This window comes from Camelina sativa, chromosome 11 (genome assembly GCF_000633955.1).
Source record: "Camelina sativa cultivar DH55 chromosome 11, Cs, whole genome shotgun sequence".
In the NCBI taxonomy this organism is placed as follows: domain Eukaryota; kingdom Viridiplantae; phylum Streptophyta; class Magnoliopsida; order Brassicales; family Brassicaceae; genus Camelina; species Camelina sativa.
In genome coordinates, this window is record NC_025695.1 from 48,438,465 (window position 1) to 48,453,188 (window position 14,724).

Below are 14,724 nucleotides of genomic sequence, written 5' to 3' on the forward strand. Positions count from 1 at the left end.
ATGAGAAGTATCCATTAATTTTACCTTGACGTCCTTTTCTGGCTTGACCTTCCCTCCTACAGCTGTTATCCCATAGATGCGCTTCGTATCTCCCAGTCCATCTATGTCTGCATTAATCAAACATACTTAACATATATAATTGAACTCAAATCAAATTTTCATAAATCAAAATATCAAAATCATTTTCCCACCCACAAAACAAAACTTTGAATTTTGAACTGATCAAGTTAAGATTTTTATCATGGGAAATGTAAAATGCAATGTGGGAGTGCAAATTACATGATAAAAATCTTAACTTGATCAGTTAAGAATCTCAAAAGTTTCAATCTTTTTCCACTCACAAGATAAATATAAAAACTTTGAGACTTAGAAATCGTCACTTTGCAAATTACATTAAAAAAAAAGATGAACTTGATTAGTAGAATGTTATATGAGAAGAAGAGTTCATTGATGATAAAACTTACCGGGTGACTCCTCGATAAATCGAAGTTCTTTGTTCCAATGGTTCGACAACCTTCTTCTTCGAATCATCCGATGTTTCCTTTTTAGTAGAAGCTGTAGTCTTCTTGTTGCTCTGAGGTGGTTGGTCTGATGTGTTGTTGTTAACCGCCAGAGACAAAGCTTCTCCGGTGGATGCACCACCGTTAAACCCTAGCTCCGCCGTGGTTGATGATGACTTCACCGCGTGACCAGAGAGATGAGTCGCAACGATGTCGGAGGCTGAGTCATCGAGGATCTGTGAACCAGAGGAGTTCACCGTCTTGAAATCGTGGTGATGATGATGATCGGAGAAGAAGCCTGTAACACCTCCGGTAACGGTGTGGTCACGTAGATCGTAGAGTCGAATGAGAGAAGAGTCGTCTTGTGTCTCGGTTTGGTCATCGGAGTAACGGACGAAGGAATCGCCGAGAAAATCTTCGAGCTTTGGAATCTGAGTCTGAGAAAGGATTTGTGAATCGAAAAAAGTGGATAAGGTTGTTGAATCCGCCATTGAAGATGCAGCAGCTTCTTCTTTGAATACTTCAAATCAAAAACAAAAGTTAACTACGACACAGAGTGTTAATATACCAAAAAGAGATGATTTTTAATGGAAAAGCAAAGATTTAGGACTCAGGGGAGAGAGGTTTCTTTCTGTTTTCAAAGTTTGTTGTGTTGTTTGTTTTCCTTACTCGGGGGAAAAAGACAAATTCAGCAGCCGAGAAAAGGAGGAGAAAGGAGGCTCTCTGTGGGTTCAGCGACTCGGTTATAAAAAAAAGAGGATAAGTGGGTTAACAGAGAGCATAGTATACGTCACTACTGCTACTTTACTACTGGGTAAGTTAAAAAGAACCAAAAAAAATAAAACAAGAAAAAGCAGAGTTTTAAAGTTTTTTTTTGTTTTACCATAGAAGTTATCGATGAGATAAGGAGTTGAAGAAGCGTCGTAAGAAGGAGGAGGAGGAAAGTGAGACTGATCAGGTGATTTCAACATCTCCATTGGTGACAGAGAAAACGTTAACAAATTGGTCATTGGAGGAGGAGCCATCAACGAAGATTCAAAGTAAAATTATCTGCAGAAGATGACAAAAGATGATTAATGAAAGCAACTCCTTGATATACAAAACAATAAAAATTAAAAAGCCAATAGAAGTGAGAAAAAGTTTTAAAACCTGAAAAAAGAGCGTTACAGTCTCTCTACTTTAGCTTTAGCTTTGGAAGTGGTTCAGGTTTTGCATTTTTGTACGAATGATTTGAGAAAACAGTACTACATAAGGGAGCTAAAGAGAAGACCAAGGAAGAAGAAGAAGATGTAGAGGCATATAAAAAGCTCTTTTTAAAGACTGGTTTATATTTCTAATAAGACAAAGATATATATATATTTTTTTTTACTCAAACGGAAAAAAGTTAACCAAATTGCAGTTCGAGTGAAGGATATAGAGAGAATGTGAAGTTAAGAAAAAAGGAAAGGAGAAGATTTTGTTATAAAAGAGTGAGTTTTTTATTTTTATTTTTCTTTGTATTTCTAAAAGAAAGTGATAAATGCTGCCAAGACAAAAAAACATTTGTTGTTGATTAGTGTCCTTATTATGCGGTAAATCATAAGCGGTAATTAGATATCTTAATATTCTTTCATTTTTTTATGGTATGATAGAATCATAGAAGTTTTAATAAATACCTTACCAAAAAAAAAGAAGTTTTAATAAATATAAATGAATCTAGTTTTCTCTCCCACTAAAATATACACCAGGTAGTCTTAAGTCTACCCCCAAAGTTGTATGTGATGTATGTGTTTATATATTGTAACTATAACCAAACTTTTTTAATTACCAAGGTCTTTTGTTTACATTTTCAGTAGTTAAGTTGAAAGTCTCTAATAAAATAATGTTTTTAGGTGAGTGGAGGTGGTTTTAGGCTTTTAGCACTGCGGAAGATAGATTTTGTCTGGAACAAAGGTCGCAAAATATCTGGGCCGAGGTGACCCAATGTTAAGTAGTGTAAGTAGTAAGTACATCACTATGGTTTATTTTAGTAGTAAGGACACTAATCTTAGTAACTCTAATTTTGTTTTATTTTAGTAGTAAAATTAATTAATCTTAGTACAGTATATGGGTTCATAACTCCATTATCGTTTAATGTCGATGAACAGATTATATAATTTATTTGATTATGTCCCACGTTTTCCCATTTGTGTCCTTCATGCAATACAAAAATTCCAGTAATTGAATTAAAAAAAAAAAATCTAAATAAAAATGGATTGTAGCTGTGGTGGAGACAACCTTCCAGATGGTTCGGCGGGTTCACTCTGTCAAAAATCACAAATTTTAATTTTTAAATAAGTGCAACAAAAAGGTTGGCCCAGCAATTAATTAAGGCACGTGATTAAGGCTTAATGTCGTCTTGTTTAATTTGAGCAAATTTGGTATCCCTATACTATTATTAGTGAGAAAGCTTTTCTTCTTTATACTATTATTGTTCATGGCTTAATGTTGCCAACTGTTCACAAAAACTCTCTTAACAGGATGGGCTTTTCAACAGGAGACATAAACCGAACCCACTGCATGCATTTTGATTTTTGAATCACCAAATTAAACACTATTTTCCACTTTGCTTCTTCTCTGCATGACTTGCATATAAATGTCATAATCATTCATCTGTTCATTATATATAGATATTGGTTTCATTAAGAAAGAGATGATATCTTCTTGAACTTTTATTGTTATAAATAGGTATTAACCCGCGGTTTTCCGCAGACTAAATTTTTTTTTAAGAAATTTTTTAATAATTTATTTTGTTATTATGTTATTTATAAAAGTTTATGATTAAAAATTCAGTTTATTTATATTAAAATTTTTGTATTTTAAAAATGTTTATTGAAAACCTGTCAATAAAATATTTGCATGTAACTAATAAAATTGTTTAAACCTTTGTCAATTAAACGCTATTCTTGCAATTCTTGCTATAGTTGTTTAAAAATATATAACTAACATGTAAAAAGAACAACTAAATATAGATAGTGAAAGTTCTGAAAACCTCTTAAAAACAACATTCATTGTTTTTTCTGTGGCTTCCCTTACTTGTTTGTAATAAGCACTTTCAAGCATTAAATATATTCAAATCTCAACTTAGTTTTATTTTTCTAAAGAATAGTGGCTAAAAGAAAAATATTCTTTTTTATATATTAATTTTAAAAATCTAAGCCGTTAAACAGAACTGTTATATATTTTATTATATTTTATTTTTGATAAAAAATTTAACCTGTTCTGGAAATTTTTTTTGATAAAATTTGTAGTTATAGATTTTATTCGATTAGATTTTTAAAATTTTACCTGTTAATTTTTTTTTATATCAACAAAATTCTCTCCGGTGACGAAGACTTTTTATCAGAAGAAACGATCGATGGCGCTTGTGGAAACTCGCTACAGGGAAAACTTATCCATCTTGCCTGTTAATTATTATCTTACTCATTCTTTTGTAATCAGTGAGTGACACTCAACTGATACTTTAAATTCAACATGTATATACACACATATTTTAAATTAAACACTCAACTAATACTTTTTAATAAATCATTTAAAGAAGAGTTTTTATAAAGTTTTCAAACTTAAACGTTAAATTTAAATACGTTGAAAAAAAATCGGACTTAGCATCCCATCCCATCCTACTACGGATCTGTCTGTAAGCTTGATGTATAAGTTCAACATATATATATACACATATTTTAAATTAAACACTCAAGGTTTTTTCAACTATTTTTTAATAAATAATTTAAAAAAGAATTCTTTTAATTTAATCAAATTTAAAAATATATATTTTTAAAACTTAAGTATTAAAATTTAAAGACGTTTGAAAACAAACCAGACTTAGCATCCTCTCCCATCCTATGAATCCGTAAGTTTGGTGTATAAGTTGACTTAAACATCTCGTCCCATCCTATAGGTCCTTAAACTTGGTTTATAAGTGTGTATAAGTTCTCATCTTTTTAGTGTTATTTTTTTGTCTTTTGTCAATCAACCTCTATCTAACCTGAATATATTTTTTAAAACTTAATTCTACATCCAAAAAGCCAAATAAAACTTTGGGATTATTTTTTTTTTTGTTTTTAACATTAAGCTAATAATATCTAATGAAAAAAGAAAATGAAGTTCTTGAAAACATAGTCAACCTGGACCCTAATTGGATATATAGAGATATGCTTTGGTCACCTGAGGATGAGGTGTGATTACCTCGATGTTACAAAGCTCACACGTCTTCAGAATTTTCTTCCCCTCAATCAAACTTCAAATTTTTAGTTTAATTTATCCTTTTTATGCCTAATTTATTGATTTCCATACACATAGAGATATTGACTTTTTCAATCTTGTTTAGTTGACTACGTAAACTGGTGAAATTTTCCATCTACAAAAAATAAAACACAAGAACAGAACTCATTCTTTGAAAACAAAACACAAAACGATCACCATCACAGTTCGCAAATTAGAAGAAGATGGAGGAAATAAAGAATCAAGAATTGGAAGAAGATGCAGGATTAGGATCAACAACAATGGAGAAAGTATACATAGCTGTAGGAAACGATGTACAAGAAGGTTACAAGACGATCCATTGGGCTATAAAGAAATGGAACAACATACCTATCTCCATTGTTCTTCTCCATCTCTGCAACATTTCTCAAGATTTCGTCTACACCCCTTGTATAAATCTCTTTCTTATCAATTCACACCCTCTTCTTTCCTATTATATCGTCATATAAACCCAATTCACAAGTGTGTATGCATCGTAGTTGGGAAGCTTCCAGCGAGTTCTGTGAGCGAGGAAAAGCTTCAAGTTCTCAGACAATACGAGGAACAAAAGATCAACAAGTTGCTGTCCAAATACATTATTTTTTGTGGAAAGGTTTGTCCTTTTCTGTAAATTTTATTCTATCATGGTAAGAAATCGAAGTAATCTGTTTCTTGGGGTCTTAAAATGTAAAATTTTAATAACAGTTACAGGTGAAAGCAGAGTTACTCAAAATTGAGAAGCAAGATGATTCAATTCAAGTATTGATATTAGATTTAATCTCAAAGCTTAGAATCACAAAACTCGTAATGGGAATCACTTTCATGAGATCTTCATCTTCTTGGTAAAAAATTTAATTTTATTTTGCGAATTGTTCTTGTTTAAACCTAAAGTTAGTAATCAAATTTCAACTCTGAATTTTGTTTGTTTTGTTTCTTGTAATGCAGGAAATCGAAGAGTGCAATAAGCGGATCGTTCTATGTTTATCAAAACAAACCAGAATATTGCGAGTTTTATATAATTTGTGGAGGCAAAATGGTTTCACTAAAGAGAGAGAACGACGTGAACAACAATATCAGAAGTTGGATTGGTAAGATGTTCCATGATCCAGGAAGAAATCTAGACCGCTCATCTGGTAGCAATGATGATTCAACGGCTAGTGGAAGTAGTACATGGGAAAATAAATTACAGGTGATAGAGAATTATTTCCAGCAATTATTGAGTTTAAATCTTAAAGAAGAAGAAGAGGAACTCGAAAATGGTGTTGAAGAAGAACAACAGGAAGAAGAAGAAGATGACCTGGCACTAGACGTGCTGCAACATATGGTATGCTACTGTCCGAGAATATGCTCTTCTTATTGAATTGTTTTTTACATTTTGATTAAATATTTTTATATTTGTTGAAATTGTCAGAATGTAGGAGAGAAGTTAGAGTATGTGAGAAGAAAGGTAAATGAAGCTAAGCTGATGATAGATGAGAAACGAGAAGAAGTCAAAGTCAACTCTGAAAGATCCGACAAAGCTGAATGGGCTATCTCTTTATGCAATAGCAGAGTAATAGCTAAAAACCTAACCTTTTGGAACCATACTTTAACAAGAACTGAGCTTTTTAAAGTGTTTGAATCAGATTGAAGAGCTTGAAGCCTGGATTAAAGAAGAAAGCGAGAGACGAGAGAAACTACAAGTGACGTTAGATTCGGATATCAAATGTATTGAAGAAGCGAAGAACTATGTCGAAAAAGGAAAAACAAAGCTTCATTCACTTGGGGAGCTTCAAGAGGAGCTCTCAAGCAAAGTCAAGACAATGATGGAAGATAAACTGCAGGTGGAGGTTGAGCTAGAGAGGGTTGTTTTACAGAGAGGAGATATGATAACGGAGATTGAGAAACTGAGGAATCAGAGAGATGTTTTCAACCTTAGGATAGAGTTTTGCAAGGAGAAAGAGGCGAGAGGTTTGGTTCCAGAGGAGGAAGAGGTGAAATGCGGGTATAGAGCATACGCTGCAGCGGATATCAGATTAGCCACTGAGAGCTATTCTGATAGGTTGAGGTTAAAATCTGGTGGTAACTGGACAAATGTGTACCGAGGGAGGATCGAGCGTACGACTGTGGCTGTGAAAGTGATTGGTGATTCTTTATCAGATGAGGATTTTGGAGCAAAAGTCAAGCTTTTGAATGAGATTAGACATCCTCATTTGGTAGCAATTGCTGGGTTTTGTTCACAAAGGCCTAAATGCATACTCTTTGAGTATATGCACAATGGGAACTTGAGGGATAATCTATTCACATCACAGAGGAAAACGAGAAGAAGCAAGATATTGAAATGGCATGATAGGATTCGTATAGCTCACCAAGTTTGCTCTGGACTGGGGTTTCTCCATTCGGTTAAGCCTAAACCAATCGTCCATGGTCGCCTTACGCCTTCTAAGATCCTCTTGGACCGTAACCTTGTACCGAAAATAGCCGGGTTTGGACTTATAATGCATAGTGATCAATCTGATACGAAACCTGATGTGATGGCTTTTGGGGTTTTGCTTCTGCATCTTTTAACCGGGAGGAACTGGCCTGGTTTACTCAAGGCAATGTCGATGAACCAGACAAGCATTCTCAGGGATTTGGATCAAACAGCTGGTAAGTGGCCACTCGAGTTAGCTAAAGAGTTTGGTGCGCTTGCAGTGAAGTGTTCTTCAGTGAACAGAGGAGGGAACATGGATTTTTCAACCAAAGAGATAATGGAAGAGCTTAGTAAGATAAGGGCAAAAGCCGATGAGTTAAAGTATGGGATCACAGGAGGGTACGAGGAAGCAACCAATTCAAACATGGATGAAGGAGATCCGAATGACATACCGAGTGTTTTCATGTGTCCCATACTTCAGGTATCAAGTCAAGTCCTTATAGCAGCTTAAAGAGAAAGTGATCACTCACAATCTAACTCGTTACTGCTGCAGGAAGTAATGAAGAATCCACACATTGCAGCAGATGGGTTCTCGTATGAGCTTGAAGCCATAGAGGAATGGCTGAGCATGGGACATGACACATCTCCTATGACAAATCTGAGACTAGATTACCAGGTTCTTACACCAAATCATACCCTTCGTTCTCTCATTCAAGACTGGCATAGCAAAAAAGCAGCACATGCTTCCTCATAGATTCTTCTTTTGTATAACATCAAAAAAGGCTTAGAGTTCTGTTTTTTTTTTTACTCACATCTCCTTAATCAAGCTATAAAACTCATATATCTTGTAGTAATCTTGACAAAAGATTCAATCTTGACAAGCTTCTTAACTCACAAAGAAGATGATCAAGATGGAAATAATGCACATAGCTTTTCATATTACCCTGTGGTGCTCTCAACAAAACAAAATCTACAGATTCTTAGACATTTGCTGCTGACAATTACGTTTATAACACTGATACTATTCAAAACACAAACAAACAAGGGAACATATCCAAAAGGTAAAGAGATCCCCACAACAAAAGAAGAAGACAAAGATCAAGATGATGAAGAAGAAGAAGACTGTTTGCTTCCCCCCTTCCTTTTATATTTATTTCGTGGATACAGGAGAGAAAAGGCGAACGATTCGATCTTTCTGTTCTTGATATCGCCGTTCCAAGAAAGTCTCAATGATCTCCATGACGGAAACGAATCTCTTCATATGCTCCAACCTACGGCTTAGGTCAGCTTCTCTCGCCCTTGCTCGTCTCAGCCGAGCCTCGGTTTCCGCGAGCCGGTCTCGAAGATCGTCAACCACTGAATCTTCTTCTTCTTCCCCGTCGTACGATCGGCGACGGAGACTGTTACGCGACGAAAACGATTGATTGTAACCGTAACACATCGTATAGAGAGGAAGAGAGAGAGAGAGAGAGAGATAACACAAAAATCAACTCTTTTGTTTTTTTTTTGGGTTTCTTTCTTCTCTCAAAGGAAGAAGACACTGAAACGAAAACATTAAATAAGGGTGTTTTGGTCATTTTCAAATAAGCCAAAACCTTCTTAGTCAGCCAGAGGATTTAAGTTCTGTATATAAAATCAGTCACCGGCGGTGAAAGAAGAAGAAGAAGAAGCAAGAACAATGGCGAAGCCTTCTTTCTTCTCTGAAACCACCACTTCTCGTCTCCCAGACGACACCGTATTCTTCTCAATATTCCCTGACTCATCATCTCTCTCCGGCCGCTCTTCAATCACTACACTTAGAAATCATCGATTTCGTTTCTCCGTTTACTTCTCCTTACATATGGCAGCACGAACCTTTCTCTCTCTCCATCGCTCTCTCTTCCTCTTGTGCTTGTACCGATACTCCTACTATGCCTCATCTCCACGGGAAGCTCAAGTACGGTGACAATCTCGAAGACGAATGGTTCGCTGTCTTCTTGCTTTTTCGTATCTCCGCTGCGTTTCCGTCTAAATCGATTCGTGTTTGGGACACTGACGGCGAGTTTCTCCTAATCGAAGCTGCTTTTGCACCTCCCGCGTTGGCTTAACCCGGAGACTAGTCTCAATCGTGTCTTCATCCGCGGCGGTGACCTCCACATCGTTCCCAGAAGCCGCTTGCCTGATCCTTCTTTAGTTGCGTCTCTGCGATTTCTAATCGAGCGTGGTAACGAGTCTCGTGCGTCGGATTCAGTTCAATCCGCGTTGAAGAGTCGGATTTCTGATTACCCCGAAAGAGCGTGGAGGAGTATGCATCGTGTTAGGGTTAGGGTTCCGGTGTCAGTAGCTCAAGTGCTTAGACACGAACCTTTATTGATTTCGCTTGCTGTTGAAGGGTTTTACGATCGTGATATTGATTCAATGAAGCACGCAGCGAAGATGGAGAAGTTCTTGAGTAAAGGAAGAGACGAAGAGATTGTGCTTGTTCTTGTTAACATGTCTCGTGCAATGTATGGGCAGCTAGTGCAGCAGAAGTTTCAAGCACCGAATTGTTATCCAATGCCGAGCGTCAGTGACAGGGATGCTTACATTGAAGCTGAGCTAGGGATGAAAATAGCTTGTGGTATGGAAATGATGTATCAGCTGAGAAGGAAAGATGGAGAAGATGGGAAAGGGATTAGTTGGAGCAAGTATAAGGAGAATCTTGAGAAGAATGGTTATTTTGAAGGATTGCTTTCTGGTTCGAAGGATTACAAGAGGTTGATGGAGAATGCTGAGGAATACTACCAGAAGAGTTCTTCGTTTTCAAGGACAAGGTAAGAATGCAGTTTTTGGTTGTTTGCAGTGGAAAGGATTTGTCTTTGAGTTGTTTGTGATCTTGAGTTCTTGTTTTCGTTTATGTGCAGAGACATTATGAGTGCGCCAGTGAGACGTATTGATGAGATTCTTGCTTTACCTTATTCGGAGGATGACATCAAGGGTATGGAAGTTCCTGTTTCTGACAGTGATTCTTGGCTCTACGATGGTGAAGATGAGCTAAACTCTGTTCTTCAAGAGAGGCAGAAAGAGATGGAGTTTTATAACTCAAAGAAGGAAAGCAAAAAGAAAGCAAGGGAGAAGCAAGAAGCTGGAAGCTCATCTGAAGCGAACATGAACAATTTTGATCTCGGTGATATCTCGAAGTCGATGCAGCAATTCATCCAGAAAGTATCAAGCTACGAAGGAGCAGAAGTGCCAAAAAACAGGTTACCTATTATTTTGAACATTAACCATATTTCACGAACATCTCTTTTTTAAATTTCAATCTCAACACATTGTATTATCTTTGCTTAATTTCTGTAGGGATTTTATAGAAGTGAATCTAGATGTCGACCGTTTCATGAAGGATATTGAGTCAATGCTAGGGAGCCAAAGTCGTGACAAACAAGCTGGTGATGACAGCGAAGACTCTGAAGGATCTTCTATGGACATGGATTTTGGTATCTCCTACTTTAAATTAATTGCTTTGTTGTCCATGTGGTATGTTATGTGTGGAGTGTGAGTACTCACTAAAATGTTATGGTGTGCAGATGACTTTGAAGATGATAGCGAAGGAGAAGAGTCTAACGAGGATGCTAAGGAAAGCTTTGAGGAATCCTACTATGGAGCAATGAATGAGGAACTGAAGAACTCAACTCTTGAGAAGAGCTTTGAACATGTGAATCAACATTCTTCTAAGCAAAGAGAGGTACCATCTTGGAGCAAGTTTTCCTTAGATTGTCTGTGAATTTAATAATAGCTTGAAAAATTGGATAGTAATGGTGATTATGTGCATCTGCAGGAATCATCAAAGACTTCGGATGAGAAGAATGATGAATTTACACCAATTGATGCAGATTTCAACCTTGTTAAGAACCTACTTGAGTCCTACTCTTCACAACAAGGACTTCCAGGTCCGGCTTCCAATTTGCTCGGTCTCATGGGTTTGCAGCTTCCAAAGGATTCCAACGACAAAAACTGAATTCTGGCGGATCACAAATGTAGTTTTGGGTTTACTTTTGTTTAATCACATATTTTTGCGAAGTTTCTGAGATTATACTCGTGTGCAAACGTTGTTGGGGTTATTGTGTGTTGTCGAAAGTAAGCACATGACATGTAATTCAAGAAAAACAAACTTATGTACATGTACACTACTATATTACACATCATCGAACCACAAAGGAACAAAAGAAAAAGACCTTTTTTTTTTTTTTTTTTTTTTTTTTTNTTTTCTTGTTTCCAATCCCAATTTTTTTTCTCGACCACAGAAGTGAAGCAGAAACGCTTTCACGAGAAAAAGAAAAAAAAAAAAAAAAAACCCCACATGAAAAATATCCAATACTCTCAAATCATATTCATAATCAATTAAGCTTCATGTCTCCATCACCATCATCTTTGTCCATTAGTAGATTCTTGAGAGATGACTTGGTGTTTTTGTTGTCACTCGCTTCAAACAGAGAAACAAAAGAAGTCTCCAGAAGCTATCCACGAATCTTGCTTCTTTTTTTTTTCTTTTTCCTTTCTAGATTATTCGATTTCTGATACTGAAACAACAGAGAAATAATAGTCTTATTCTTCTCAAACTTCCAGTTTATAGCTTCCCCATAGACGACAGCCACTGTTCCATGTTCTTCCCATCTGCAGTTTTTAATGTCATGAGAACCAAAACACTATTATTCAACCAAAAAGACTCCAAAGTAATTATAATAGATCAAGCTTAAAGCAGATCATTAAAATCATCTTAAAAACATGCATAAAACTCACACAATAATACATTACCAGGAGTAGGAGAGAAGAACCCATTAGAGATGTGATTCCCTGAACCATCGATAACTTTCTTGTAAAGAGGAACCAAAACAACAAAGCCACCACAATCATCATCTTCAGTTTTAAAACCTGGTCCATGTGGCTCAACCCAACCAATAGACCACTCAGGATCATCAGGCTCAGGAAACACAACATTCCCCATCTTATCCTCTTCTCCTCCAGACCCTGATCCTAACCCACCTCTTCCAATCCATCCTCCTCTCTTAGTCTTCTTCACCGACGAAGAAGAAGAACCAGACTTATTAATAGTCTTCTTGAGTGAAGGACTCAGTGAAGAAGAAGAAGAAGAAGAAGATCCTTTAGTGATGGAATCTTTCTTCTCTCTATCTTTAGTGTTGTTACCACCACACAACCACCTCGGAAGACGAGGAAAAGAGACTGCCATCTTTTTTTTGGGTTTCCTTCCTTAAAAAAAACTCCGAACCCCCGGAGAAAACTCTAATCATTCAGCCATGGTTGTTAATCTATGCTCTATCTTCTTCTTCTTCGTCTTCAACCTGTTCACAGTAAATAAACACTTTTTAAAAAAAAAATCATCAATCTCCATTAACAATAATAAATAATGTCACCATTATGATGACAATGACCAAACACAAATTGACTTTACTACACAAATTTCACAACTTTCAAAAGAGAAAAAGAAAATTTCAAATCCATTAATACTGTTTATGATGTAATCTAATGAAACTGAACTCATCACATAGATTAAAAACACGAAATTTCCTAATTAAAAAAAAAAAAAAATAGTCAGATTTAATCAATCGCGAATTTAACAAAGATCCCAGTTTCCTTTGCGGATTTGTTCATCAATGGAAAGTAATTAATTAATGAATGCGTTCATCAGATCGGTGGTCTCATTTTTTAGTATAAAATTAAAAAAAAAAAAAAAAATAAAAAGCCCCCCGATGTCCGTCAAAAACACGGCAAGGCTTCACCGGAAAATTCGGCGGAAGAGTAAATAAAAAATCTCCGGGGAACGTAAGATTACCGAGAGAGAAAATAAGAAGAAATTAAACAAAAAAGAATCGACGATCGAAGAAAACCCTAAAAAAAAGAGAATTTGGTTACAGAGAGAGAGAAGCTCATCCTTTGTTGTGCTCTCTGCTTCCTTTATTTATATTACTTTATTTAATATGGCCGTTTTAATTGGGCCTCGCTTCTGTGGAAACCCAATAAAGATTGATCCGACGGTTGGTAGCGGTTTACTTGCTTTCGTGGCAACTGTTTATCTACTGTTCTACCATACACTTCATAACACTCGATACTTTTTTCAATAATATAAATATAACGAATATCAGGGGATTTATTTGTTGAAAAAAATAAACAAATTATATATTGACTTCAATAAAAACTAATCGATTTTCTTGTTAATTTTTTTTTTCTATAATGAACGATGATAGAGTTTAAAGGAGTAGATAGATTATATTGGAATTTTCAATTTATAAATAATTATTACGTTCATGCATTTATCCGGAATTAATCATTCTAGTTTTCTGTATGGATTTTTGTGTATTAACTAATAAAAAGTTAATTAAATCTCAATTGCTAGTACCTTGTGATCCATGTATTATATTGTCGTTAAACTTTAATTAGTGTTATTATCAGAGCCTTCATCCTCTTAAAACGTACCTCTAAACTTAATACATTTATATAGTACTACTAATTAACATTAATATAAATAAAAAATGTTTATTTAATTAACGGTCGCACAAAAACCTGCAAAATTATGGGTAACAGACGTCATAAGAAATAAAATTAGAGGCACCTTTTACCAATAGGTCAGCTTTTTTGGTCACTATTATTAATTTATTTCAGTTTCTTCACATCGGCAAGTCTCAAAATTATTATTAAATTGATTCATATTACGATGATTACAGATAATATAGTGGTTTTATTAGAATCCGAAGGTATTACAATTAGCATATTCTATAGTACACTTGTGGTTTGTTGTTAGTTAATAAATAAACTTTAGGGATTATCCCACTTTGAGTATTTACTTATTAACGAAAAAACTTTAACACTATTATGCAATTTTCTCAAAATCTTTTGATCCTTTTACAATCTGTTTTGCAATTTTCATGATACATGGGATAATGATAATCCTTAAAAGAGCCAAAAAAAAATCTTATTTATACATCCATATATCTAAAGACCACAAAGCTACATCCAAATTCGTACATACATCCAAATTCTAATCAAACTATACTCTTTTTATTAAGCCTCAAGAACACAAAGCTAAAACACCAAACTAGCCTCATCAAGAATCGAGTTTTTATTTTTATTATTATTACCAGACATATATCTAAAGATCAAGACTTCTTTTTTTTTTTTTTAACTAATCAAACATGGCACATACAATCAGGAGCAGGATAAGTATAAATCGACTGTTTAGGTTTCCGTAACCGGATCTGACCTTGTCTATTCACATGTCCTTCACCAAGCGCTTGTTGGAAATCAACCCAAGTGATGCTTTTGTTGAGGAAAAGTTGTCCGATTAACGCCATGTTTGGTCTGATTGTCTTGAGATTCTCGAATGTCCGATGACCAACAAGAGCGTTGTGCATGTTTCCAGGTGATGCAGATATGAATATGTCACTGTGCATACTAACGTAGTAATCAAGTGCAGCTAACAAAGAAGCTTTGCCTTTGATTCGAGCTCGTTCTTCTGAAGAAGCAAGACTTCTTTTGTCTTCCATTCTTGGGAAAACTTGTCTTAGTGTTGAGATTCTAGCTTCTCCTCCATATACCTGAAAT

The 14,724-nt window shown here is 35.4% G+C and overlaps 6 protein-coding genes across 7 annotated transcripts in view; 2 read left to right on the forward strand and 4 right to left on the reverse strand.

Moving 5' to 3' along the window:
• LOC104727182 (AP2-like ethylene-responsive transcription factor AIL7) overlaps positions 1 to 1,541 on the reverse strand; it is a 4,077-nt gene extending 2,536 nt beyond the window's left edge. Inside the window, exons 1-3 of the mRNA XM_019233143.1 lie at positions 1,384 to 1,541; positions 465 to 1,020; positions 25 to 107 (exon numbers count right to left, since the gene is read on the reverse strand). Of these exons, the coding sequence (XP_019088688.1) occupies positions 25 to 107; positions 465 to 1,020; positions 1,384 to 1,525 (781 nt within the window). The 5' untranslated portion in view covers positions 1,526 to 1,541. The remainder of the gene's footprint in view (positions 1 to 24; positions 108 to 464; positions 1,021 to 1,383) is intronic.
• On the forward strand, positions 4,855 to 8,088 carry LOC104727185 (putative U-box domain-containing protein 50). The gene is made up of 7 exons (XM_010446213.2): positions 4,855 to 5,168; positions 5,258 to 5,370; positions 5,463 to 5,599; positions 5,703 to 6,081; positions 6,169 to 6,309; positions 6,383 to 7,630; positions 7,703 to 8,088. Exons 1-7 carry the CDS (start codon positions 4,964 to 4,966, stop codon positions 7,901 to 7,903), a joined length of 2,424 nt encoding a protein of 807 aa, XP_010444515.1. The 5' UTR covers positions 4,855 to 4,963; the 3' UTR covers positions 7,904 to 8,088.
• LOC109127709 (protein SKIP34-like) lies at positions 8,062 to 8,660 on the reverse strand. The gene has a single exon (XM_019233039.1). It carries the CDS (start codon positions 8,588 to 8,590, stop codon positions 8,300 to 8,302), a length of 291 nt encoding a protein of 96 aa, XP_019088584.1. The 5' UTR covers positions 8,591 to 8,660; the 3' UTR covers positions 8,062 to 8,299.
• On the forward strand, positions 8,744 to 11,198 carry LOC104727186 (protein ecdysoneless homolog). The gene is given in 7 exon segments (XM_010446214.2): positions 8,744 to 8,914; positions 8,916 to 9,215; positions 9,217 to 9,941; positions 10,032 to 10,370; positions 10,468 to 10,604; positions 10,695 to 10,852; positions 10,946 to 11,198. Coding segments are annotated over 7 exon segments (1,926 nt in total). The 5' UTR covers positions 8,744 to 8,827; the 3' UTR covers positions 11,126 to 11,198.
• On the reverse strand, positions 11,380 to 13,071 carry LOC104727187. Its single transcript, XM_010446217.1, has 3 exons — positions 12,959 to 13,071; positions 11,923 to 12,467; positions 11,380 to 11,781 (listed from the first exon to the last, which is right to left on the reverse strand). Exons 2-3 carry the CDS (start codon positions 12,353 to 12,355, stop codon positions 11,735 to 11,737), a joined length of 480 nt encoding a protein of 159 aa, XP_010444519.1. The 5' UTR covers positions 12,356 to 12,467; positions 12,959 to 13,071; the 3' UTR covers positions 11,380 to 11,734.
• The window catches only part of LOC104727188 (uncharacterized protein At1g04910-like), a 4,229-nt gene continuing 3,557 nt past the window's right edge, over positions 14,053 to 14,724 (reverse strand). Inside the window, exon 8 of one of the 2 annotated variants that reach the window (XM_010446218.2) lies at positions 14,053 to 14,717. In XM_010446218.2, coding sequence (XP_010444520.1) covers positions 14,310 to 14,717 — 408 coding nt within the window. In that variant the 3' untranslated portion in view covers positions 14,053 to 14,309. The remainder of the gene's footprint in view (positions 14,718 to 14,724) is intronic. The other variant, XM_019233268.1, reaches the window with a different exon arrangement.

Excerpts from the sequence above, each read along its gene's own strand:
- LOC104727185 (XM_010446213.2), top strand. The coding sequence starts at position 4,964 with ATGGAGGAAATAAAGAATCAAGAATTGGAAGAAGATGCAGGATTAGGA. Across the intron at positions 5,600-5,702 it reads ATGAGATCTTCATCTTCTTG|GAAATCGAAGAGTGCAATAA; the intron begins GTAAAAAATTTA and ends CTTGTAATGCAG. Across the intron at positions 6,310-6,382 it reads TCTCTTTATGCAATAGCAGA|ATTGAAGAGCTTGAAGCCTG; the intron begins GTAATAGCTAAA and ends TGTTTGAATCAG.
- LOC109127709 (XM_019233039.1), bottom strand. The coding sequence starts at position 8,590 with ATGTGTTACGGTTACAATCAATCGTTTTCGTCGCGTAACAGTCTCCGT.
- LOC104727187 (XM_010446217.1), bottom strand. The coding sequence starts at position 12,355 with ATGGCAGTCTCTTTTCCTCGTCTTCCGAGGTGGTTGTGTGGTGGTAAC. Across the intron at positions 11,782-11,922 it reads GTTCTTCTCTCCTACTCCTG|ATGGGAAGAACATGGAACAG; the intron begins GTAATGTATTAT and ends TAAAAACTGCAG.